The 24,652-nt window shown below is 52.6% G+C and overlaps 7 protein-coding genes across 7 annotated transcripts; 5 read left to right on the top strand and 2 right to left on the bottom strand.

Moving 5' to 3' along the window:
- Window positions 1-2,040: 2,040 nt before the first annotated feature.
- Window positions 2,041-5,812, top strand: LRP88_00941 (uncharacterized protein; the record flags this gene model as incomplete). Its single annotated transcript, XM_083237643.1, has 2 exons — window positions 2,041-5,119; window positions 5,169-5,812. The coding sequence occupies 2 exons, from the start codon at window positions 2,041-2,043 to the stop codon at window positions 5,810-5,812; spliced, it is 3,723 nt and encodes a 1,240-aa protein (XP_083106148.1).
- A 314-nt stretch (window positions 5,813-6,126) lies between these two features.
- LRP88_00940 (glutathione S-transferase) lies at window positions 6,127-6,924 on the bottom strand (the record flags this gene model as incomplete). Its single annotated transcript, XM_083237642.1, has 2 exons — window positions 6,127-6,321; window positions 6,379-6,924. The coding sequence occupies 2 exons, from the start codon at window positions 6,922-6,924 to the stop codon at window positions 6,127-6,129; spliced, it is 741 nt and encodes a 246-aa protein (XP_083106147.1).
- Window positions 6,925-7,865: 941 nt separating this feature from the next.
- LRP88_00939 (uncharacterized protein) lies at window positions 7,866-10,773 on the top strand (the record flags this gene model as incomplete). The annotated part of the gene is made up of 2 exons (XM_083237641.1): window positions 7,866-9,011; window positions 9,082-10,773. 2 exons carry the CDS (start codon window positions 7,866-7,868, stop codon window positions 10,771-10,773), a joined length of 2,838 nt encoding a protein of 945 aa, XP_083106146.1.
- Window positions 10,774-11,310: 537 nt separating this feature from the next.
- Window positions 11,311-12,217, top strand: LRP88_00938 (Extradiol ring-cleavage dioxygenase, class III enzyme, subunit B; the record flags this gene model as incomplete). The annotated part of the gene is made up of 2 exons (XM_083237640.1): window positions 11,311-11,353; window positions 11,406-12,217. 2 exons carry the CDS (start codon window positions 11,311-11,313, stop codon window positions 12,215-12,217), a joined length of 855 nt encoding a protein of 284 aa, XP_083106145.1.
- A 256-nt stretch (window positions 12,218-12,473) lies between these two features.
- Window positions 12,474-13,380, top strand: LRP88_00937 (class I glutamine amidotransferase-like protein; the record flags this gene model as incomplete). Its single annotated transcript, XM_083237639.1, has 2 exons — window positions 12,474-12,795; window positions 12,851-13,380. The coding sequence occupies 2 exons, from the start codon at window positions 12,474-12,476 to the stop codon at window positions 13,378-13,380; spliced, it is 852 nt and encodes a 283-aa protein (XP_083106144.1).
- A 5,717-nt stretch (window positions 13,381-19,097) lies between these two features.
- LRP88_00936 (kinase-like domain-containing protein) lies at window positions 19,098-20,590 on the bottom strand (the record flags this gene model as incomplete). The annotated part of the gene is made up of 2 exons (XM_083237638.1): window positions 19,098-19,870; window positions 19,921-20,590. 2 exons carry the CDS (start codon window positions 20,588-20,590, stop codon window positions 19,098-19,100), a joined length of 1,443 nt encoding a protein of 480 aa, XP_083106143.1.
- A 1,502-nt stretch (window positions 20,591-22,092) lies between these two features.
- Window positions 22,093-22,694, top strand: LRP88_00935 (uncharacterized protein; the record flags this gene model as incomplete). Its single annotated transcript, XM_083237637.1, has 2 exons — window positions 22,093-22,143; window positions 22,197-22,694. The coding sequence occupies 2 exons, from the start codon at window positions 22,093-22,095 to the stop codon at window positions 22,692-22,694; spliced, it is 549 nt and encodes a 182-aa protein (XP_083106142.1).
- Between the last annotated feature and the right edge of the window lie 1,958 nt (window positions 22,695-24,652).

Below are 24,652 nucleotides of genomic sequence, written 5' to 3'. Positions count from 1 at the left end.
ATCTCGAAACATGTCCTCGGGCATCATCCTCGTTTGAGCGGCCGCTTGGACACCAGATTTGCTGGCCTTGTTCTCAAAGTCCGGAACACAATCACCACTCGTTGGCCTCACCGTCTCATACATGCCCGCAGCAACACACCATCTCGGACAGACTTTGATAACTATATGAGCTGGGGTTATCCTGGAGGACTCCGATGGCTCGAGTGGTCGAAGGTGACTGACGTATGTCCGGAGGCCATGATTCGTTGGCTTGAGCTGTGCTATATAGAGCGGAAGATGAGCCCGAAGTGTACCCCCGAAGAGTTCACCGAGATAGTGGCCGAAGAAATAGCCCCGTTAATATCGGTCTTTTACCCCTCGGGGGAACTTGTGCATCCCCCTAAACGGGAGGAAGGGGAGGGCTCGGATGAAAAAGTAGAAGCAGAAGCAGAGGGGGGAAAGAAAAATGAAGAAGCAGGAGTAGAAGAGTCCATGGCAGGTGGTGAAAGCTCAAAGAAAAAGAAGAAGAAGAAGAGCAAGAAGAAGAAGAAGTGATAAAGATAAGGTAACAGAGACGTGGATAAGTTCATGCCGGCTATCATGTATGATATTAGACTCACTTGAATACAAGAGGTACAGTAAACTTGAGCCCAACAATTATTGCTATGGTGCTTGGAGTTACTGTATGATTAGCCAAGTAGTGACCTGAGAGATGCAGCATCCATTATTGGGGGTTACAGAACTGGATCTTGACGTCATGGGGGACATGAGGGTAGGAATTAGGCACTGAAGAATATTACTGTCTGCTCTCTGACTCAAGGTCTACTAGATTGAAGGTGCCTCTTCAGTACTGTATCAGGTGAGGTCAATTGACGTTTGACTCAAACGCGGCAGGACTTGGCTCCGTGCCTGGACGGAGAAGCACGCGTCCTCGTGGCTGGGGCCTGCATCATAGGGCGGCCAGAAATAGGCAGGACACAGTCAGTACTCTAAAGGAGACCACTGTGCGGGTTCATTCCTGTTTGATCCCATAAACAAAGGGGATGAGATGCCTCCCTCTCTCATCAAGATGACGTCCGGTGTGAGTGATGTAGCGATGCTTGGCGCAGCTTGGGCTTGACTCAAGAAACAAAGGGCCAAGTAGCAAACTGCCTTTTCGTTGATTAAGCATTCCGATAGTCAAGGCAGACAGGAAATGGCTCCAAGCCATGGCGGACCTTGGGGTCGGTGTGTCTGGCGCCAGGCAGATTTCGCACGGAAGAGCCACTAGCCTGAAGCCTCTGAGCGCAACGAGAATGCAGGCACAAGATGTGCAACAAAGCTCGCCATCTCGGCCAATCAGGTACCCTTGAGATTGAGAGCTGGGACCCGGCAGTTGGGGTCTTGTAGCCGTAGCGTCGTTTCTGCTGGCCAACGAAATATCAAACTCCAGGTCCCCTTTGGTTGCGAGATTTCAGCCCTACCTCGATGGTGCCTCCCTGATCCTGGACATTGGGCAGCTTGAACCAATGGTTTTGTTCCTCTATCATGCTGCGTTCCGTTGCGGGAGAAAAAGCCTGGGACAGAGTCTAGGCCGCTCGTCTCAGTCGGTCTGGATCAGAAGCAAACCATTGGCATGGGGAAGAGCATCATTTGCACCCTTTTCCGTGACATGTCCCCACGGGTTCTCGCATCTCATTTGTTAAGAGGTCACCGAAAATAGGTGGCCATTGTCGCACAAGCTAGCACGGCATGACGGAGAGATAGCTCAGCTGGACCGCTGTTGGCGCAGCCTAAAAAAATCAAGGGCTTGAGGCCGTCGAGAACCAGCCACCTCTAAGATCATGGCCTGGACCGCGGCGGCGGCGGGCCAAGTGAAGCTGGGCTTTTTTTGTTCATGCCCGTTGAACTGGCTCCAATAGTAGGAAGCCATGGCTTGCAGAGAGGCGTCGTGGGCGTTGGGATGGGCTTTGGTTTATGTACCGGTGTGGCTCCCGCCGTGATGAAGCTGCCTGTTCGACCTCTCTTTCGTTATTCACTTTTACTCTATTGCTGTGAAGAGACCGCAAGGTCGTCCTCGCCATGTATCCAAGCCAGGCCGGCGTCAACGCCTCGGCGTTTGGCGCCCGCTACGAACCGCAAGCGACCGACGACTCATCGTGGGACCGCGACGGGCCCAAGTTTCCGTCCTCGCGGCAGAAGAGGGCCAACTACCGACCTACGGCTCTCCGGTGGTACTTTATCGCCGGGCTTATAATCTGCATCATGGCCGTCATGGGTCTCGTTGTGTGGGCGGAGCTCGCGATGCCCAACTCGGAGGAGACGGCGACGATTATCGACAAGAGGGACGGGATTGAGGAGAGGCAGGAGAATACTGGCGGGCCGAGGGTTTCTACTACGCTTATCGTGAGCGAGTTTTCAACGTTGGTTACTGTGCCTGGCACGACGGGCAAGTTCACCACCATGGTTCCGACGACCACGTATGAGACTTCCTGGAACTATTCGACGACTGTCCAGGAGGGCTCGACCGTGGTCAGTTCTGGTGTCACTGTCGTTCCAACAGTGGTTGTCACGGAATTTGTTGTCACGCAGTCTCCCCAAGTGACCGAAATCATCGTTACGAGTACCATCACGGGCGGCACCGTCATCTACAGCAGTGTCTCTGGCGCTGTCACTCCTCCTCCCGCGTACACCAGCCCCTTTACCAGCTATGCCACGATAACCAGCACCCTCACGATACCTGGAAGTGAAGACACATCTTACGGCACTTTCACCTCGGACGAGACCAAAACCGTCGTCACTACGATCGTCGAAAATGGTACCACAAGGACTGTCTCGAGTCTCGTCACGCAACCTGTTGTCAGTGCTTTCCCGAGTACTGGAGAGACGACTGCTGCTCCGAGTGTATATGTTTCGTATGGCAAGATTACCATCACGTCTGTCTACACCATTAAAGATTCTACGAACGAAAAGGGCAAGCAGAAGCCCAACCAGGCAGAGAAGCCCAACCAGGAAGAGAAACCCAACCAGGAAGAGAAACCCAACCAGGAAGAGAGGCCCAATCAGAAAGAGAAGCCGACAGCTAAACCCCAGCCGACTGAAAAGATCATCAACGTTGTTACCGTGGATCCTGACCGAACAGTGAAGAAGGTTGAAAAGGTAGGCCCGGTAACTTATGTCACCAAGGTCCAAGAGAACGACGTCGAGACTTTGGTCATCTCGCAGGGCCGCGAGACCGTCGTCAGCAAGTTCGATGCTGTTGAAACGACCGTCAACGTCGTGGCCACCGGGGCGAATGGAGCATTGACTACGAACCAAGTCGTCCAGACAAAGGCGGCCTCTTTTGCTACTTATGTGAAGCCTATTCCACCTACGGCCGTTGTCAGCAAGGTCGAAGCTTATGAGACGACAGTCAATGTTGTTACAACTGGTGCAGACGGATTGCTGACCACAAACCAAGCTGTCGTGACAAAGGGCGCTTCCTATGTGGTCAAGCCTGCTCAACCTACTGCGGCATACGAAACTACAATTAACGTCGTTACCACTGGTGCTGATGGTTTGCTGACGACAAACCAAGTTGTTAAGACGGTCCAACCTGGAGAAATTGCTACCAAGGCTGAAGCATACGTGACCACAGTCGACATCGTCACGACTGGTGCCGATGGCTTGCCGACTACGAACCAAGTTGTCAAGACGGTTCAACCTGGTGCAATGGTCAGCACGGTTGAGGCATACGTGACTACTGTTGACGTCGTTACAACTGGTGCAGATGGTTTACTCACAACGAACAAGGTCGTCATGACCAAGGGTGCGTCGTTGGTAACTATCGACAACGCTGCCGATAGCGAGGCCACAACATTTGTCAGCTCAGTTGAGGCTTTCGAGACCACTATAGATGTGGTTTCAACCGGTGCCGATGGGCTGCTCACGACTGGCAAAGTTGTGACGACGAAGAGTGCCTCCTTGGCTACGATTGTCAAGTCTGCCGATCCGTTCGAACCCACAACTATCCTCATCACAAAGGGCACCGGCAAAGCCAAGCTCACGACGATCACCTCGGACCGCAAGGAGTCTTCGACATATGTATCGACCATCAAGGGTACCACGAGGACTTACTCGAAAACGACAACTGTTCATCCAACCACTACCGATGAGTCTTCGGCTGGAGAGACGGACGATGATGGAGAAAAGGAGGGAACTGTCAAGACGGTCGTGACGGTGTATGAACTCGACGCTGGGAAATATTTTTTGGGAAAGTTTCTCCCTGCCATGTTGGCTGTCATGCTTTCTATTCCAGCGCGTGTTATCGACCTCAACGCTCAACAGTATCAGCCATTCTACGCCTTGAACCGACCCAACGGCGCTATGGGCCCTCAGTCGATGAATCTTCACTTCAGCGGTTGGACTGGCTTCTTGCAGCCTTTCAAGGTGCTTTCTAACGGCCACCCCGTGCCTTTCATCACCATGCTCATCGTCTGGTGCTCTGCCTTGATGGCCCCGACTGCCGTCGAGGCCATCGGCTTCAAGATGCACGGCAAGTGCAGGATCAACGCGTTTGAGGGATGTGCCCCAGCTCTGGGAGTATCTCCGCAGCCTACTCACTTGCTTCTCGCACTCTTGGCCTTTACGATCGTCCTCCTCTGCTGTCTGCTCTTCTTCCTACGCAACTGGGACACGGGCTTGTATGCGAACCCCTGGAGCGTCGCTGGTATTGCTTCGCTGGCGTCTAACCGAGGGATTCGGCCGAAAAAGGCATCAGAAAATAAGATTGCAAAGGAAATGGCAGAAAAGCGATATGGATTTGGACTCTTTGAGAATCGTATGGGCCAGACTGAATATGGCATCGTCTTATACGACGACGCGGGTGCAAATCTACACGACGAGGGAACAGTATCCGACTCAAACTCTCTCGACTCGCACACGGCAGTCGGCGCCAAGAAGCGAAAACGAAATCCCTTCATGGTTCTGGGACTTGCGTGGCGTCTCGTCTTTTTGGTGTTTCTGCTGGGCTTGATGGCTTTCCTGCTCTACTACCATCTCACCCTCGACAAGCCGTTGGCGTCGTTTAGGAAGTTTATGAACAGCCAGACTTTTGGTGTGAGGTTCTTGTTTGCTACTTTTGGCGTCATCATCTCGTTTAGTTGGACGACATTCTTTAACAGTAAGTGCATGCTGATCTTTACTCTGGAAGTTGTTGCTAACTGTGATAGGCATCGCCATGATTGTGCCATACCATGTCATGTCTCGTGGTCCTCAGACGGCCGCCAACTCTGTACTTCTCACTCGCCCGACAAATGGTGTCTCAGGCTTCTGGTCGGCCATCAAGCACGGACAGCCGTTCCCAGCCATCGTCGCCATCATGAACATCCTCTCCGAGTTCATGCCGATCCTCCTCTCCAACATTCCCTACTCCCTCTCGCAGGTCAGGATCGCACATGACATCTGCACCGACCTCTCGGTGGGCATCCTGTCAGCCATGGCCCTCACTATTATCAGCAGCTTCGTGGTCCGCTGGCCAGACATGCCGGTGGACCCTCGCTCTGTAGCCGGTGCGATGTACTATGTTAGTGAGAGTGTCATGGTGGACCATTTCAGTGGCATGGCAAGCATGGATAACAAGGAGCGTGAGAGGCGTATCAGGGACCTCGGAGGCACGTACATGTACGGTGAGTTGACGACGAGGATGGGGGAGAAGAGGCCTGCTGTTGAGTGGGATGACCGCACGCTGGGGATTATACCCACGGCACCGCAGCATCCAATGGAGGGTGTGCGTACGAGGGAGGACATGCATGCGAGAATGGAGGGTGTTGATACGGCGTATCATGGTTTTCAGGGGGGGACGGTGCATACCTGACGGCGTTTTTGTGCATTGGTTTGAACTGGTTGGGAGGGGGTAATGAACATAGAAAGGAACTGCATATAGAAACGAGAAACTGAACATCATGATTGGATATACTACACAATGAGAGTACGACTTGATGAAGTTGAACTTATAGATGGGTTGCTAGGGCTTGGAAGAAAGGAGGCTATGACGTACGAGCATCTAAACAACTCCATCGGAGTATGGAATTCATCAAAAATTGTGTCGGGACTTTTACTTGATTATTCTTTTACTTGGGTACACAGAGTGAGGCCATAGAGGGGTACCTTTGCCATCCCTCGATCGAATCAGTCCTCTTCCAACTCGGGGTATCTCCGCCAGATGCCGTCCCCGTATGGCTGGCGCCTATCACTTGCCAGGTACTTGGCAATGTTGGGCCTAGCCTTGACTTCGGCATACAACTTGAAGACGTCGTCGTACTTTCCAGACTGCTCCAGTGCTTGGACTGACTTGGGGAAGGCAAATGCCGTGCCATCAACACACTACAGAGTTAGCACTAGTATTAATATGGTCAAAGTGTTTCTTACCTGGAATAGCACCAGATCCACATATGTCAAGCTGTCGCCGTACAGCCATGGGCCTTGGCCGCTGGTCTTTGCCTCGAGAACTCGCTGAATGTAGCCAAAGAACTTGGGGAGGCGGTCCTTGATGAAATATTTGGACCGCCTCTTGGCCTCCTCCTTCTGATCCTCATAGTACAGGCCGACGGCGATGGGGTGGTGAGTATCGTGAATCTCGTTGACAAGACCATCAATGATGGTCAGGGAGATCTGGTTAAGGTGATAGACGGCGTCACCCTCCTTGGGAGCCAGACCAAGCTTGGGGGCAAGGTAGAGGAGGATGTTGGGCACTTGGCTGATAATCAAATCACCGTGTTTGAGAATAGGAGGCGCCAAAGGAGGAGGGTTGTGAGCATCACCACGGTTCTCAGCTGAGATGTGGCTCAAGACAGCGGGGACAGCCTGGTCGGGCGTCTTTGCAATGTCCGAGTAAGGGACGGCGGCTTCCTCGAACAAGAGGCGGACGAACTCGCCGCGGCCAGGGAGGCCGGGCCAGTAGATGAGTTGATACTCTGGCTGAGACATGATGAAGTGAGGCGTTCACGATGGTGTTTTGAGGAGTAAAAGGTGAAGACGAATAATGACGGAGTGAGCTTTACCCTTTACTGGAGGGGCGGGGTTGCTTTCCTCCATGGCCAGTAAGCAATGCATGTTGGTCCTTTTTACGAAACTGACAAGCTATGGATATTACTGGAGCTGACAGGGCATAATCCATTGTTTTTATCCCACCGACAGGCCGAACGAATCGAGTGACTGTGACTGTGGATTCGTGCATCTCACGGCCCGTCGGCAGCTCAGAGGCCGGAAGGCGGGGCGGGGGCGGGGGGAGCTACCGGCCATGATATCATTGTGGTGTTGAGTGCTCGTGATGGCAGGACAACAATGGAGTCTGTGAAGCAGGAATGAAGAGAGGGGTGTTTAGAGCTGGAGACAAGCCCTAGAATCTATCGATGCATTGTTCAAGCGCCAAGCTTGCCTGGGCCTATCTATGATCCTACATAGGTACCCAGTAATCCAGGTGCCCTGGTAACCGATATGGAGCTTGAGCCCATCAAGCCGGATTTAACTGATTTCTTCCGAGGCCAGAATCAGTGTATTGCCACGCCTTTTATCTAAGTCATGGATCACGAAGCTAGATTTCGTCGTGTTTTCAAGCTCATGAACGTAGAAGAGATTCTACTTTTAATTCAAGAAATAGGAATAGGAACAGAGCTCCCTAGCTTATCAGCTCAAGCTTGGGCGGGAGCTTCCTCTCCCCGCGTTTGAGGCTTGCCCCACTGGAACTCCAGCCATTCCGCCTGGGTTACTAGGTGAGATAGCTCGCCATAGTGGAGCCTGATCACTATCGCACCTCAAAGGGACCTCCCCCACCTCCCGGTAACATCTCGCATCTTCCTCCGACTCATAACTATCTCATTCTTTCATCCCTCATCGACCATTGTTCAGCCGCACGTAAAGTAGCAACAATGGACGAAAAGGCTGGCCTCCCGCCTTACAGCTCCCTCTCGCTACCCCCACCTACGGGCGTCTACCCTGTCCAATCGCGAGGCAGACGTTCTGTACGCCGATCACGCGCTCTCAGGCTCTTTGCTCTAGCGTGTCTTGCCTTTATTGTTTTTGCACAATGGCGACAGATTGGGTCTCGGAAAGTCACTACGCTGTCACTCAAGAAGCTCAGTGAAGATCTCGAGACTTGCAAGAAGCTCCGTGCCAAGCCTCAGGACCCTCCCGGCCTCGGCCGCGATAAGAACGCTCGATATATCGACGGTGGCAAGCCCACATTGATCAAGAACGCGACAATCTGGGTGGGCGAGCCTGCTGAGGGCACCAGCGAAGATGACGCGCGAGCTGGCAAGGGTTGGGAGTGGGTGTCAGGCGACGTCTTTCTCGAGAAGGGTCTCATTCAGCGCGTTGATAAGGATATCCTGCTTTCATCGCTACCTGATGATACTGTCGTTTACGACGCTCGCGGCCGACGTCTCACAAGCGGTATCATTGACATGCACAGCCATGTCGGTGTGTACCCTCTGCCCTCACTGGACGGCAACTCAGACGGCAATGAAATGTCGGACAACATCACGCCCTGGGCCCGCGCTATAGATTCATTTTATCCCTTTGACCCTCAGCTTCAAGTCATCAAGTCTGGCGGAGTCACCACCTCACTCGTCCTGCCCGGCTCTGGCAACAACATTGGCGGAGAGGCATATGTCATCAAGCATGCCCTGGGGAAAAAGGACGGCCGCAAGGAGATTAGTGCCGAGGATCTGCTGGCTGATCCGGATCGCAACTGGCGATACATGAAGATGGCATGCGGCGAGAACGCCAAGCGCGTCCACGGCCGTATTGGGAACAGGCCATTCAGCCGCATGGGTGAAAGCTACGAATTCCGTCACGCCTTTGAGCGAGCGAGCGAGTTGGTGCAGAAGCAGGATGATTGGTGCAACAAGGCCGAAACTCTGGGTGTTGAAGCCCTGGACGAGTATCTCCCTCAAGAGATTGCCTGGGAAGCCCTCGGTGCTGCTCTTCGTGGACAGGTCCACATCAACACCCATTGCTATACTGTTCCCGACTTGGAAGCTATGGTGGACCACACGAACGAGTTCAAGTTTCCTGTTCGAGCTTTTCACCATGCCCACCAAACCTATCTAGTACCAGAGGTGAGCACACTTAAGCGGCTTGTAGGACTTTGCTAATGAGACCCAGATCCTCAAGCGAACATGGGGTGGGCGGCCCCCTGCTGCGGCCCTGTTTGCTGACAATATGTACTACAAGACCGAGGCCTATATCGGTTCTGAGTATGCTGGCAAGATCCTCTACGAGAACAACCTCACTTCCGTATATGTCAGCGATAACCCTGTGCTCAACGCCCAGCATGTCCTCTTTGAGGCAGCTAAGGCGTATCATTATGGTCTCCCCTACCATGCCGCACTGGCAGGCGTTACGTCTGCCCCGGCTGATCTCCTTGGTCTTGGGAAGCGCCTTGGAAAGGTCAAGCCTGGGTTTGATGCCGACATTGCGGTTTGGGACAGCGACCCCTTGAGCGTTGGTGCGGCTCCCGTGCAGGTTTGGATCGATGGCACGGCACAATTCGAAGACCCCGTCGAGCTATCGAAGCCGGCAGAGGCAAAGGCGCCTAACGACATTCCTGCTGAGATCATTGAGGAGCCCACAAAGCTCGAGAGTGTGCTCTTTACCGGCATCACTAAGCTGTTCCTTGATAAAGATAAATTTTATGAGTCTGAGGGAACCCCCTTTAACGTGGTCATCTCAAAGGGCAAGATCTCGTGCATTGGAAACTGCGACTCCGAGTTTGATGCAGCAACTGCAACTGGCGCAAAGACGATTGCTCTTAACAATGGTTACTTGACGCGAGCCTTTACTGCCGTGGCTGGTACACTCGGTCTCAACGCCATTGATGCAGAGTCGACGACAGACAACGGGCCCAATCCGGTGGTCTTTTCCAGGGCTGTTGATGGACTCATGCTCGATACGAAGAAGCTGCATGTTGCGGCTCGATACGGCGTCACCAGGGCAATCTCGGCACCGACATATTCGGGTGGTGCTACACATTTTGGTACCAGTGTTGGCTTCGTGACATCGGCGCTGACCAGCCTTGAAGAGGGAGCCGTGTTTGCCTCTGATCTGGCAGTCCACTACACCTTGGATGTTAATGTGAGATCGGCAACGAGCTATTCGGCAGCCTTTGGAGCCTTGAGAACCAAGCTACTAACAGCTGTGACTTCTACGGATCCTGTCCTGAATTCATTTTCTGAAGAGGCATATCTCAAGAAGGTGGTGAATGGAGAGCGAGTTTTGGCCCTTACAATCAACGGTGCAGACGGGATTGCGACAGCTCTCAAGATCAAGTCGGAGGTTGAGGATGTCCTTCTCGAGACTGGGGTAGCGGGTTCCGTGCAGCGCATCAAGCTGGCTATTATCGGAGGTGCCGAAGCTCACCTGGTGGCCAAGGAACTTGCAGAGGCGGGTGTTGGTGTCATTCTGTCGCAGCTGCAGTCGTTGGGTGATACCTGGGACTCTCGCCGAGTCCTGACTGGCGCTCCTCTCACTAACGGTACAACCATCGATGCGCTCATTGATGCTGGCGTTCAGGCTGCAATTGGTCTTCGTGAGGACTGGCAGCTGCGAGATCTTGGATTTGCCGCAGGAACGGCGTACAAGAACAGCGGTGGTCGACTCAACGAGAAGGACGCACTTGACCTTGTGAGCATCAACATCTACCGGATCCTTGGAGCTGACGCCGGGACGACGGATGACATTGGCCACTTTATGGTCAGTGAGGGTAGTCCGCTTGAGATTGGGTCTCGAATCAAGGCGATTGGATCGGGCAAGAGTCAAGTTTCGGTGTTTGTGTAAGGGTCCAAGAGGCGAGGTTTTCACATTTTGGATATTAGAGTTTGATATAGCTGCAGTAATATTATTACCAAGCTGCCGGGTTATGATATTGGATCCGTTAGAGGCGAGACTTGTCATGAGACTTTGCGGTTCAAGTTCCGAGGCGACGATACGAATATTGAGGGATTACAAATACCCGCAGCCCCAAAAGTGGAGACTCGCGCGCGGGTAATGACCAAGTCAGCGCGCGGTCCCATATTTTGTGTCAATTGGCCAATAGGCGTCGACATTTTTCAGATTTTACCGGCTGATGGCTTCGGAAATGGAAGGACGGAATAGGGAAGTGGGAGGAAGGTGGACCCCACAAGCCATGATGGTTGGGATATCATGGGGGGAATAAAAGGCAGCTGAGTCCCCGCCAGATTCGAAATAAGTTGTAGCCAGACTCGGTATAAGAGATTGAGTTACTAGTCAATGCGGAATTGGACTGCTCCAAGACGCATTCTCGCGATACTAAACAAGACGATTTCACTTCGACAACTACACACAACCACAGCAATGGCCAAGGTAGCGCCTGTTGTTGCCCTGTCGCACGGCGGAGGTGAGTTTACTTTTACTACAACATGAACATGGCATCTGACTAACTCTGCCAGGCCCCATGCCCCTCCTCGACGACCCAAGCCACAAGGACATCATCTACTCCCTCAAGAACCGTGTCCCCAAGATTCTCAAGCTGGGCACCCCGGAACAGCCCCGCGCCATCGTCCTCGTCACAGCTCACTGGTCCACCGACAAGCCCACCATCTCATCCGGCGCATCGCATCGTCTGCTATATGACTACTATGGCTTCCCTCGCGAGACATACTCCCTCAAGTACCCAGCTCCAGGACACCCCGAGGTGGCCCGTGAGGTTGCGGACGCTCTCAAGGAGGAAGGTCTCGAGCCTGAGCTAGACGATGAGCGTGGCTGGGATCACGGTGTCTTCATCCCTCTGCTTCTCGTCAACCCCAAGGCCGACGTCCCCGTGGTTCAAATGTCAGTCCTCGAGTCCGAAGACCCCGAACAACACCTCCGCATGGGCAAGGCGCTAGCCCGCCTCCGAGCCAGCAACGTCGCCGTCATCGGCTCCGGCTTCGCGAGCTTCCACAACCTCGGCATCATGCGACAGCTCATGATGGCTGGACCCTCGCAGCGCGCCCAGTTCCGAGGTGTGAGCGATGCCTGGAACAGGGCCCTCACGGATGCGACCGTCAGCAAGGACAGGAACCAGGCTCTCAAGGGGTGGCGCAAGTTTCCTCACGCAGACACCATGCACCCTCCTCACGGAGGCGAACACTTTATGCCGCTGCTCGTGTGCGCTGGTGCGGCGGTGGAGGGTGAGGAGACGGGGAGGTATAGCGATGAGTTTGCGGGGGTTGAGATTAATACCTACTACTGGGGCGCTGACAAGAACGGGAACCTATAGAGATTTTGCATTTGGTGTTTGTTTAAGGTAAATCTTTGTTATAGCGATTCATATGGTTCAAATACCAAGACATGTTTAAACCCACTTTATCTTGACCCGCTGCCGTCATTCATGGGCTTGGCTTCTGTTGCTGACGTCAAGACAAGAAACGACGAGACTATTTGATCCGGGAATTGGGTCCTGGGCTCCTTGGCGAGAAGTATATAGTTCCGTCGATGCCGACGTTCAGGTTGCTCAACTAAACACAATCACAACCATGGCTCAACACTTTAAACCAACCATCGACGCAGACGTCGTCAAGGTTTTTGTCCTAGAGACGGACCAGCCTCATCCCAATACTCAGGCCGAGAAAGGGTCCTTTGGCCAGATTCTGCATCATCACTTTTGCAAGGCTGGTGATGATCATCATCCTCCCCTCGGTGTCGAGACGGAGCAGGTCTTTGTCGTGACTGAAGAGGGTGGTCGGATGCCCAAGGTTGAGGAGTTTGACCTATACGATGGACTTCTCATCACGGGGAGTATGTATGACGCTTACGGTGATAACCCGTGGATTTTGGAGTTGCTGGACCTCTTGAAGCGTAAGATTCACTCAATTTTCAAAACCATCACTCATAGTAACTCATCTTGATATAGAACTATGGACAAAACGCCCCGAGTTCCACTTCACCGGCGTCTGCTTCGGCCACCAGCTCCTCTCACGCCTCCTCGGCGGCAAAGTCGGTCCCTCGCCCACAAACGACTGGGAGCTAGGCCACAATGCTATCACACTCACGCCCGTGGGCAAGAGGCTTTTCCGCACTCACGAAGATGAAGTGTATCTCCACCAGATGCACCAAGACCAAGTTCTTGAGCCCCCGACCCCGAGCAAGTCCAACGGTCTCCTCTCCCCGGATGTAGACTTGCACGTCTGGGGGAAGAGTGACCACACGGCTGTTCAGGGACTGTACATCCCGAATAGGTTGTTTACGACGCAGGCGCATCTTGCTTTCGATGAGGACATGGTGAGAAGGCAGATTCAGATGAGGGTGGATAGTGGGGGGATTCAGGATCTTGAGCATGCGGATCAGGCGGCTGAGACTGCGCACCTTGAACATGACGGGGTAGAGGTTGCGGCGGCGATTCTTAGATTGTTTAGATATGATGACGACGGAATGGAATGGTAGAAGCGCGTCTGGCGCAGACCATGCTGTGGTAGCCAAGACAGATTTCTTCGCATCATGGCTTTCATTGTGAAGATGGAACGCACGCCTGCTTGTGTAAAGGAGCTAGAGTAGCGTGCTTGCAGTGATTTGACTGCATATATATATCCCTCTATGGGAAACTGAAAGACACGCCCAGCCCGACGAAAATCGTTACGAATATCTGGCCCGTCTTGAAGGAAAGACTCGGACTTTGTGACCTAATCACGGCTTCGGAGTGCTTGGGTATATATTCTCAAGTCGATCCATTTCTCGAGAGGCGGTATGGCCTTAGGCATTCCGTCAAAGCATCCTCAGTTTTCTCGATAGTCTTCCCACTTCCCATGGTGAATCTGGGTCTTTTCGAGTCCATGAGGTGCATGTCTTTGAGTTTTTCGGACATATCCTGGCCGTGAAAATGAGAGTCAATCGACATGGAGAACTGAGCCGAGAAGTTGATAACAAGATGGTATCGATTCTCACCCGCCATCGTTCCGCCATCCGCATGGCTAACAAGTGAGAAGTCGTTGTCATACTCCTGATATATAAAGAGGTGCTGTCTGGTGCGGACCATCTCGTTGGTTCCAAGACAGATTTCTTCGCATCGTGTCTTTCGTTATGAGGATTGAACGGGGTGTTGGCATCCATGGTGATTTGACCGTATATGTATCCCTCCGTGGGAAACTGAAAGACACCCGGACAGCCTGACAAGGACTGAATCTGGCCAAACATTCCAATGACCGCGCAACGGAATCCCAGACTGTCTAATGCCATTCCCTTAATCGTACATCCTAAGGTCGATTCGTTCATTCTTGGCCGAGTACAGTCTCAAGTTATATACATGAATCGTAGATTCTTCTTCCATGAGCTTTGCGCTTTCCATGGGGACCGTTGCAGTTTTAGACCCTCTGCGTGAGCTGCCTTGTTTGAGCTTTTTTTAGGTATGACCTAGCCCCAGCAGAGGAAGTTTATCGGCATGGAGAAATGGGCCGAGAAACTGATGGCATGGGGGTGTCCATCCCCATTCATCGGGGTCCTGGTCCGAATCCTCGGACAAGTGTGAAGCTGATGTAGCTTCCTTGATATATATAGTCGGATAAAATGTTCAAGCGGCTCTGAGCGTCTGTGTTTGCAATGAAGTCCGTTGCTTTGGCGAATTCTTCAATCGGTCTCTGGGCCTCTGCTACTGTCGGAGAGCCGAGATGTATCTATACACTTGCGTTTGTTTGAATCTTGGTTCTCTCGTATCAGCCAGTTGAATCCTTTTCGATGATCGTCTTGAGGCAGCAGCGTAGTGTGCTTCGTTGATCGGCTGCCGATGTATTTGCTATAACGATTGTATCCACCCCCGGTGTTCCTCATCCTCCTCAGAGGAGCTCCAAAGTGAACTCTAGTATCTTCAACGAGGAACCGACGGCCAAGGATGCGTCTTCGGGGAGACTCGGGTCACCCGGTGCGACAGTCTGTTGCGGTGGACTTGTTCTGCCCAGTCTCGGTTGATCCCAGAGGCTCTCTTGAAAGGATGGCCCAGGTGAAGAACACCTTTGGACTGGCTCCCTTCTCTGTCGGCTCTTGTTCTGGGATGTGACTCTCTCAGCGCATGCTGCTTTATATATCAATCCATTTATTTGCTCGAAATGAGCTCTGCACAGAGTTCTTTTCTTGCTCTTGAGCGTTGTCCAGATGGTTACGGCGCGTACCTCAAGAAAGAGCAAGAGGCAGCCCGTAGCAGAGGTACGCGTGGTATAGACTCTCCTGAGGCAGTCGTCGAATGAAACTTGTCTGCTTTGATGTCAGAAGTGATGGAGAGAAGAGAGGGGAGCTCCACGAGGGAGTACGGGATATTTCTACCTGGCGGATAGCCAACGGCACCAGGAGGCGATCTCTGTCGGCCTGGGTAGTCTGGTATATATATCTGAAGCCTTAGTCCGGCTCAGCTCTGGAATCATCCACGTGAGCTTCCGCGTTTCCCGACATGATGTCGTGCGATAAGATTCCGTCAACTCGCCTCTTAGCAACAAAGGCATTTCGAGGTGCAAATGGTTGAGGTAATCAATCGGCAAGGTATCCAAGGTCTTCTGTAGGGCAGTATCCCATAGTACTGTCATGTCTAAGACTCATTGGGGAGCGATCTCGTCCTTAGCGGCAACGTGATTTGTTCATCTCTCGGGTCTGTCTCTTCCTCTTCAGCCCATCCTGATAACAGGAACGGTGCCATTAAGTCATGGCCCGGGGCATGGGTGGTCATGGATGTTACGAACTCGTACAACGTAGACGTAGTCATGCTATTTCAGGGTAGCATGGAGTTCATGTCATCGGAAAAGATCACTTCATGGTTATCTGCTTTCTGGTACTTGGACAAGGTCGAGAGCAGGCAGGCCAGCGACCACCACTTGAGGCGTCAAGCATTGGTAGAATGGCATTTCTCGGTAAGTCCAGCTCCGAATCGACGAGGGTTGGTCTCAAGTATCATCCAATCTCACGAGGTGTGTCGTTGGAGATGCCATCCAGCCATGACAGTCTCCCAACCAAGAGCCGATAGGGGACTCTAGGCCAACTGTCAATGCAAGTGTAGCAACAGTCAATGGCTTGAGATGCCATCAGAACTGGGGACACCGTCGATGGCCATCGCTCTGAAGGATGCTGGCGACAACAGCTGTCCAGGCCGCCCAAAGCGCGACAACCTCTGCGGCCTTGGTCCTTGACAAGCCAGGACAGTTGGCGGCTGATGGTGCCCTGATATAATATATGTGGGAATAGGGCTCTCCGTCGGGACTTTGCGAAGAGGCGCATCTGGTTGCTGTGCACCAAGCCTACACCGGAGGCGACAATAATTCCTCCATTCTCGTAGTTTCGATGTGATGAGAAAGGAGTAGTAACGAGTCTCATGTCGTACAGACAAGCCGATCTATATATAGAGAAATTGTACGCTGCGGATGAATCGCACGCCTCGAGCGTAGTCCAGAGAGGGACATCAGTATGCTCTTGTCCACGGCTCTGAGAACACTCAAAGAAAGCATGGCATGAGTGTTAAAGTACCGGGGAAATAGTATAAGGGAGGATCGTCGTGACCATGAGCTCTAGAGCCATCTCATGCTTTTCAATGAAATCAAACCCTTTAGATAGAGTGTCGTAAAGAGGTGGGCGAGCATAGACTCCAAGGCGTATGCGTTGATAAGAGAAGAATGCAGACTCATGATATCAAGAGAGGACTTGGGGGCCTCGAAAGGAGACCAGTTGTCAATATCAAAGCTGTCGACGAGACCTCTGTCCTCTCTTCCAGATGCAAGGTCTGGACTGGCCAAGTCTTCAGGGCGGATCAGCTTCCAGTGAATTCCGAGTTGTTCCGCAAAGCCAGATCTCGGTCGGCGATCGATGACTGCCAGAGCTGTTTTGGGCGAGTGGTGATGAATGAAGAGCAGGCCGTCAAAAGGCGCTGTTGGAGGTATATAAAAAGTTGAATTAAGATAAGTTGTCGAACCAAAAAACAGGAAAGAGTGTGACATGGCCCAATTCATTCAACTCGTTGGAGATGCTCCTCAAAGCCGTCCAGCGCAAAACATGTTTAATGCATGTAAATGTGTCGGCGCCGGAGGCCATCAACCAACTCTTGTACCTCTGCGATTGGGCGCTTCCAACGTAGATCGCTCCGTAATGGTGAGGTGCAAGTCTCGGGTCTTCTCTTAACTTGCCCGTACCCAGTTCTCTGGTGTGAAAGCTTCCGTCAAGTCTGATCATATATGTTGACCACTTTTGCTCTTGATTACTGGCGTTGTCGATGTCGACCTTAATCAGCAAGTTCCATATGCCGCTGTGCCAGTCCGGCGATCCGAAATGGGACCAGTTGTCTCCAAAAGGCTGCCCATTGGCCGCCAGGTAGTTATATATTGTTGGGAGGTTGCGAGAAGTCGGGCACACAGTCATGCTTTCAGTCACCAGGCTGAGTAGTATATATATCGACTTTTGCATGCTCCGAGCCAAGTTGGAAGGCCGTGTGGGAGGCTGGGCCGCACTCTTCTGAAGATGAAAACGCTGCTGAGAAGCAAAGCTTGTGCCCAAGTTTACCTGATGCAGCCACGGGCTAAGGTGTATCGGGGGGAGAAAGAAGTGTTGTGCCGAAGAACGAGTGTCATTCTTTGGTGTCGAGGGTATATAAAAAGGGAGTGTTTAAGATGAGAAAAAGGGCCAGGTATAGATGGTGAGTGTGTAGTCTCCAACCTGAAAGAGCCCCTATTTCGGAGCCGTATGTGCAAGGTCTCAATGATAGCGGAGCCAGTGTGTTGTCGATAGCCAACAAGAGCGACAGAGACGGCATAAGGAACCAAAGGGCAAGAAAGGCAAGGTAAAAAGGTGTCATGGGCTGGCCAGCAGCACGCGCACATAAGAAAGTAGACGGTCCCTTCTTGACTCCAAGGAGTGCGCACAGAGTGCCTTCCCCTGTGTTGGTTGGCTCTCGCCTTGAATGCCCGGTGAGTCCGATCCATCAACGCCCGAGTTTTCAATGTCACTGCCGTAGAAGACGTCTCTAGTACGCTCTACAGCGCACACTCGAGAACGACATTGTCAACAAAGAAGAGTGGCCGTGATACGATCGGGTGTTTCCACACGCTGGAGGAATCTTGTCTCTAGCTGAGAGCCAAAGACCGCATGAGACGCTGCTGGTACCTAGCCAGGACCAAAGGTGGAAACTGTTTCGTGTCCCCGACGAAGAGACAATAATCGTGAACCCATCGCATCTGCGGCAAGGTTCTTTGGGAGCGAACGCAGGAACGGGGGAATATATATAGTTGGGAACAATCATGTGACAAGCAGCGTGCTCTGTTGCTGGTAAGACTGAGAAAGGATGATGAAAGCTGCAGGGTTTTAAAACGGGGCGGCCGAGTTCATATGGCTGCTATTCTGTATGCTTCAACGCGTACTCTGTCCTTCGTGCAAGGTTGTATCCTGTAGGTGGTCCAAGGAATGGTTTTGAATCGAGAAGAAATGCCAACGCGCCCATAAGCGTCTTCGACAGCTTCGTCATCTTGGAGGCACGGCATGAGGAAAGAGTCGTCCAGCATAGCAAATGGCAAGAGACGGGGCGTACGAGGCCTCAATAGTAGATCGGGTTTGAACCCATCCCGGAGAGGGCGTTTATAAACTCGGGCCAGGAGCTGGCTGCGAGTTCTGGCATGACGACTTTAAGTGCTTATATAGGGGGGTCGATATTGAGTTGAAGCTTTGAGAGTCTTTTTCCCGCGGATACTCACTACCTTTTATAGGCGGTGTTGATTTGATTGTTCATACATGTAAGCTCCCGTGGGTGTTGCTTTGGCACAATCAAGGCAATCGTCAAGCTACACAAATTGGTAATGTTGCCGGCAATGCCTGGACAAGCAGTGCAGTTTGTTATCCTCTCCCTTTGTTATCGGCAACAGCCAGACTTGCTTCTATAAAAGCACTCCTGGCTTGCTCTATAGCGGGTTCTTTTTCCTTTTCAGCATACAAATACGAGGGCTGTGGCACTCACACAAACATTTCGGCCCAAGGTTATAACGAAGCTAACTAAAGCAAGCGAGCGAGCATCCCACGCAGCAACAGCAAGCACAAGCAAAACAAACGTTGCAAGACATATTGACGATTGATATCATAAATGCATTCAACTAAAACGCTATCCAGTCGCTAAAATTCCAATGGTATCCCCGGTTTTTTTGAACTCCAAGTCATGAATCCCGGGTCCTTCGGACCTCGGGAAGTGCCCACTGCCTCATCCATCTCGACTCCAGCAGCTCCCGGGCCGAAGCCCGGTCCTCGGGGCGGAAAGTGATCATCTGCTTCATCATCTCGATAAACGCCTCCTTTTCGTTCTCCGACATGGTCTTCATGCCGTTTTCTCGTCTGCTCTGCTGGATGCTTCGCTCCAGTCTGTCTTCCCATGTGAAGCCTCTGTCGGCGGATTGCACTGGTGTGACGTCCATGTCTTCCTCAGCCCAGTATTCGGGTTGGCTTCTTCCGTAGACTGACCATTCTTCTGGTATTTCTCCAAGCAGGTCGGTTTGGTCTCGTAGAATCTCATCTTCAGACAGCGTCCAAGCGTCGAACAATGGTCTTTGTCCCATGACTCCCCAGATCAAGCATCCAAGACTCCAAATATCGGAACTGAAAGAAAGCGGCTGGCATGCGTCAGGGAACTGAGCCTCAGGTGCTCGGTAACGGATTGGAGCGTTGCAGTATTGACGCTTCTCGTTGGAGGGTTTGTATGATTCGCCAAAATCGCCCAAAAGAATCCTTGCATCCGCCAGAGTCACTTCCTCGCTCTTTTGACCCAACCAAATAGGCAGCACGGCATGGTGAGGCGCGTTTTCGTTGAGGGGGGCTCCATCCAGTCGAGTCACGGGAACCGTTTCGGGTTGGCTGTGCTTCTTGTGAAGCTGATCCGGGGAGAGGCGTCTAATTCGTTCAGGGAGCCGTAGTAGTACGTTGTCCAGGTGCAAGTCTATGCCGAATTAATTTCTGTAGTAGATCAAGGATACCATCTTCTCTCACCTCCATGCACCACGCCGCCCTCGTGGAGGTAGGCCAAGGCCTGGACCACCTGAGCAGCAATAGCTCGGGCAGTCCGTGGCTGGAACAGTCTACAGAACGAAGCGTCCTTGGCGAGACGAAGAGACATCATGGCAGGGTCGTTGACCAAACACATATGCCTCCCATTGGGCCCGTCAAAGTGAAAGTTGTCCGTCACATGTCGGATAAGTGACTTTCCAGGATACTTGCTTCCAGGTCTGGCGGCAAGGTGCTGAAGAATGTCTACCTCTGTCGAGTCCTCTCCAAAGTCGGCCAGCACAATCTTCAAGGCGGCATATTTTTGCTTCAGGATATCCCACGAGAGCCATACAGTTGAATAGCCGCCATGTCCAAGCTTGTTGAGGATGAGATATCGGTTGTTGAGCGTCTCACCAAGAGAGACGGGATGGAATCCGCCATGGCAGTACTGCTCCAGATTCTCGACGTGTTCGATATAGTTGAAGGTGTATCCCATGCTGATCAGTCTGGCGTTGTGATCCTCCATCAAGGTAGGCTGAGATGCTTGAGCGGCAGTGGCAAGCCCTCGGGTCGCAATCCTCGGTACCATTCCCTTTAGACCAAAACATCTCCTAGCTCCAGATACCAGAGTCAAAGAAGGCCGCCGCAGCGACTTGAAACCGCGAGTCGCCATGTCGTTTCAGTCAGGAGTTGTTGTATAGGTGAGTGGTGTTTGTTGTATGAGCATGTTCAGGGACGGAGGCCAGACGCGTCAAGCCTCTCGTCTTGGGCTACAGGTCTATCCCATACCGGTGCAATGGATGATGACTGAGTAAAGAAACAGGCGACATAATAGAGCCGAGCCATGGTTGTTACTCATATGATGATGGTCTGATGGAGACACTCGGTTGAAGGGATGCATTCCGGGGTGGAAGATGCCCCAGGCACCAACTTTTCGGTCAAGTTCCGAGAGGTCCACGGTGTGCGGCTGCAATAATAAAAGAAATCTCGATGGGCACACAAAATTAATCGGAGGCTGCCGCAATGCACGTCGCAGCTAGCGCAAGCGCCCGGTTGCTGTGCTGTTGATTTTCGACGTTGTGTTGACTGACCGCCATGTGGTATGGGACATCTCGGTTGCTGCGTTGACGGTTGCATTTTCGAGTCGCTTCGCATGGCGGCAGGGAGCTTGAAAATTTGCCATCAGGTGACAGTACCGTGATTTCGTCCGCCTTGTTTCAACATCTAAGGGGCAAATCAGCTAATTGCCCGAGATGAATCAGGTGAATAGGGCGAGAATGGACAGCAACTTATAGCTTAATGGCCGTCATGAAGTTGTATGCTCGGTGTGGCCTGACCTGACTCATATCTTATCTTTGTCCGGGGGAATCGTCTGGGGACTCCATCCGGGGAAGCCATTCAGCCGATCAATCACAGCCGGTCTTCCATGTCCCCACAGTCCATATCGAGTAGTAGCCGGCTTGGGGTTGAACGGCTTGATATTAGCCTATTAGTGTCTATGTCTTTGTTAGTTGATATTCTGTGAGATCTGGATAGTCTGGGGAACAACCTTGTCGAGACCTAGTTGTGCTGATTAACCACACTTGAGATATCCATTGACAGGACCTTGGGGCCACACACACAAATGTCGCCACTCAGAAGTCAACAGCTCTCAAAGCCTCCTCCTGAGATGACTTACTTGAACAGACAAGTCAAACTTGACTCATCCACCTTGCCATACAAATTCATGAGCAAGAGGGTAAGATGGACACCAATTGACGCTGTTTCCTCGTCGAGTGCCTTCTTCACTCCCTCCACAACCTCAAGCTCCTCCTCAGCAAACGAGTTCAAGTACAAACACCTCCAAGATCATGAGTCTTGGCATCTCCATTCTCCAGCTGGCAGCAGTGCCATGGCCTTCAACGTCGACGCAAATCCCAAAACAGCCAGCACTGGCTGGCAGCTGGCAACTGGAAATCCATCACGTCCCACCCGTTAATAAAAATCTTGAAATTTTTTTCTCAGGATCTTCTCTCCCCCATTGGTTTCTTGAACACTCGTTTCTTGACCTCTTGTGAACAGAGCTCGTCGTTCGCATTCTTGCATCGTCACTTGACGATTCGATACACCACCCACCGTCTGTGAAAAACACCATCAATCACTTGATTGCATAGTCAGTGTATCAAACCGATCAAGATGAGTCTCGAGAAGTTCCTCTTGTCGCTCCTCATCCTCTTCTTCGGCATGGTCTGTTATCATCCATCAGCAACAAACCCAGCAGCATCTCTGACACTTGGCAGGCCCTCGCAGCACCCGACACCACGCTCGGCGACAATATGTCGGCTCACCCTCTCCTCAAATACACTCCCGGCCCTCTACCCTCCATCCTTCGCACCATGGTCAAGGACCCCCATGGCCTTCTGTGCATCGGCACCGATGGCGTGCTCCGCAGCTTCGCCGTCAACTCCTCCATCATCGACTACCGTCACCTCTCGTCGGCGCAGACTCACGGCTTTGCCCCCGACGGACGCGGCGTCCTCTCCGAGGCGGCTATCCTGCACTCCCCCCGTGGCGCCGTCAAGGGGCGGGCCTCAGCGGCTGACGCGGGCCGGCCGGTCGGCGTGGGTGTCCCTGCGGCCAGGAGCACCGATCCCACCGCAGCTGAAGTCGTCCACCCCGAGATTCTGGGCGAATGTGCTCCCCCGGTTGCGTGCTGGAACAGCACGACCTGCGGCGGTGGGTGCGGCGCGTGCACTTATTTCGGCTTCTTCCCGTACGGACTGTGTCTGTCTGGATGAACAGAGAAGGGATGAGGTAGGCAAGCTGTCAGGATGTTGATGATTATCAAGCGGGGTGTGCATGTACAGGCGGACCAATGTCGACACAACCCGGGGTTGATGCGCACGTCAAAGTCTGGGGTGTCTTTCAGCCCAAGACCGGGAGTGAGGCCGGTTAGAGATTGCACTGCAGGCTGAAAGGATTGGATTGGGGTGTCTAACTTGCACATGAGGCAGCCACGACAGTTGATCAATATGTACCTCCCTTGCACAATGCATCATTTTTGCTGCTTTACAACCCCTTCACTCGGGGATATGCCGGGGTGATGAATCTGGGGAAACCTGGGGAAACAGGCATCAGATGAAGAGGCCATCAACCGTGATAGGATGAGACGAGGTTCCCTTGGTCGACTTGAGATAAGCTCCAACGCCCGCTCTCAACCGCCTGCATATGTGTGTCTGCATCTGGTCCGTGTGCCCTCCTTCTTGTTCCCCCTCAACATCATCCCAATATCATGCCCGCATATCTTCCAACGCCTCTCCCTCCCTCGCTTGCTGTGTCCTCCGCTCCTCGCTTTGCTTTGGGCTGCTGTTGCTGCATACTTCGTCACATATCTCCTCGGACTTGACTCCCGCCCTCCCCCCTTCCCCACGGCCCTCGGGATCTACGCTGCACCTCCTGTCTATCACCCCCGCCTTTCAGCCGCCTAAACGTCCTGGATACATACAGTAGCGCAGCCTTTGGGTGTCATGACCTCAACTGGCGATGCACATGCCAGCCTCAAACGCTGTTTCCGATCCCGGCTCGGCTCTAGAGTGGCTATCATCACAAGCCAGCAATGCAGCCTCTACGCACAGCTTGTCCAGCTCACAAGCCATGTCCTGCTTCAACGCTTCGAATTGGCCTACCACGATCCGCGCCGCATCCAATTCCCCCGCCCCCGCGTCAATCACACCCCCAATACCTATCTCTTTGAGTGCGCGAAGGCTCCCAACGCGTACCGGACAGGGGTTTGATCCAATCAAAATGGAGCTTACGAGAGGTACTTCTTTTCCCACCTAAATTCTATGGTGATATAAGTCAAAGCAGTACGATGAGTTACATAGTGCAACATTGCAAAGCTCACAGCCGTACCTTGATTTGGGCACCTTCCTTTTCCCCCTGTTCCCGTCAATCTCCCCCAACGCCTTCTCTTTTGCTTGTGACCTCACAACACCACAGCGATGGCCCTGACAGGCGTGACAGGCAGAGCGCTTGGTGCGGCCTCGATAGCTGAGCTTATGGCCCGGGTGATTGAGGTCTTCGTTGCCGGCCCTGTATCTCTTCCTTCCATGAAAATCGGGACTGAAGGTCGCGATGAGGGCATCTACAAGGCAGCCTCGCCACGCCTCTTGCGACTTGTATCTCTTCCAACTTGGGCTGCCGTGAAGTTGAAGAAGATAGCTGTTGATGAGGGCAATGTCAAATAAGAAGGTCCAGGCTAGAGCCTGCCAAGGGCCCCGACGAACGCGGTGATCATAGCCTAGCGATGCCCTCAGTTGGTCTCCTCGGTCCACATGATTCATTTCGTCGTTGTAAGTAGCAGCAATAGAAGGAATCTCGAATTGCTTCACAGCTTCCTTACCAAAAAAACGCTGTATCGGCCGTGCCCGGGCTTCCATTGTATTTGGCCTCTTCCTCTTCCGGTTGACGCGTTCATCGCCCTTGAATACAGAAGTCAGGAAGAGCACGAGGGCGTTATCCTTCCACGCGATTTGGTTGACCTGCCAAGCCAAGGGACAAATTAGTAAGGGAAATACAGCTAAATCTGTCTGAATTCCTTGCCTTGTGATCAACTGCTGGGGCCATTCGAAGCTCGCCAAACCGAAGAAGGTTACGGCCGGCAGTGTCATCGACTTTGAGCTGTACGAAGGGCTTGAAGATACCACAGTTGCGGCGGGCTGTGCCTGTGGCCCCGTGACCTAGCCGTCGAAGATGT

The sequence above is a fragment of the Fusarium phalaenopsidis genome (assembly GCF_050370095.1).
Source record: "Fusarium phalaenopsidis strain FUZ10S chromosome Unknown contig_32278, whole genome shotgun sequence".
In the NCBI taxonomy this organism is placed as follows: domain Eukaryota; kingdom Fungi; phylum Ascomycota; class Sordariomycetes; order Hypocreales; family Nectriaceae; genus Fusarium; species Fusarium phalaenopsidis.
This window is presented reverse-complemented; position numbering and strand designations above follow the sequence as displayed.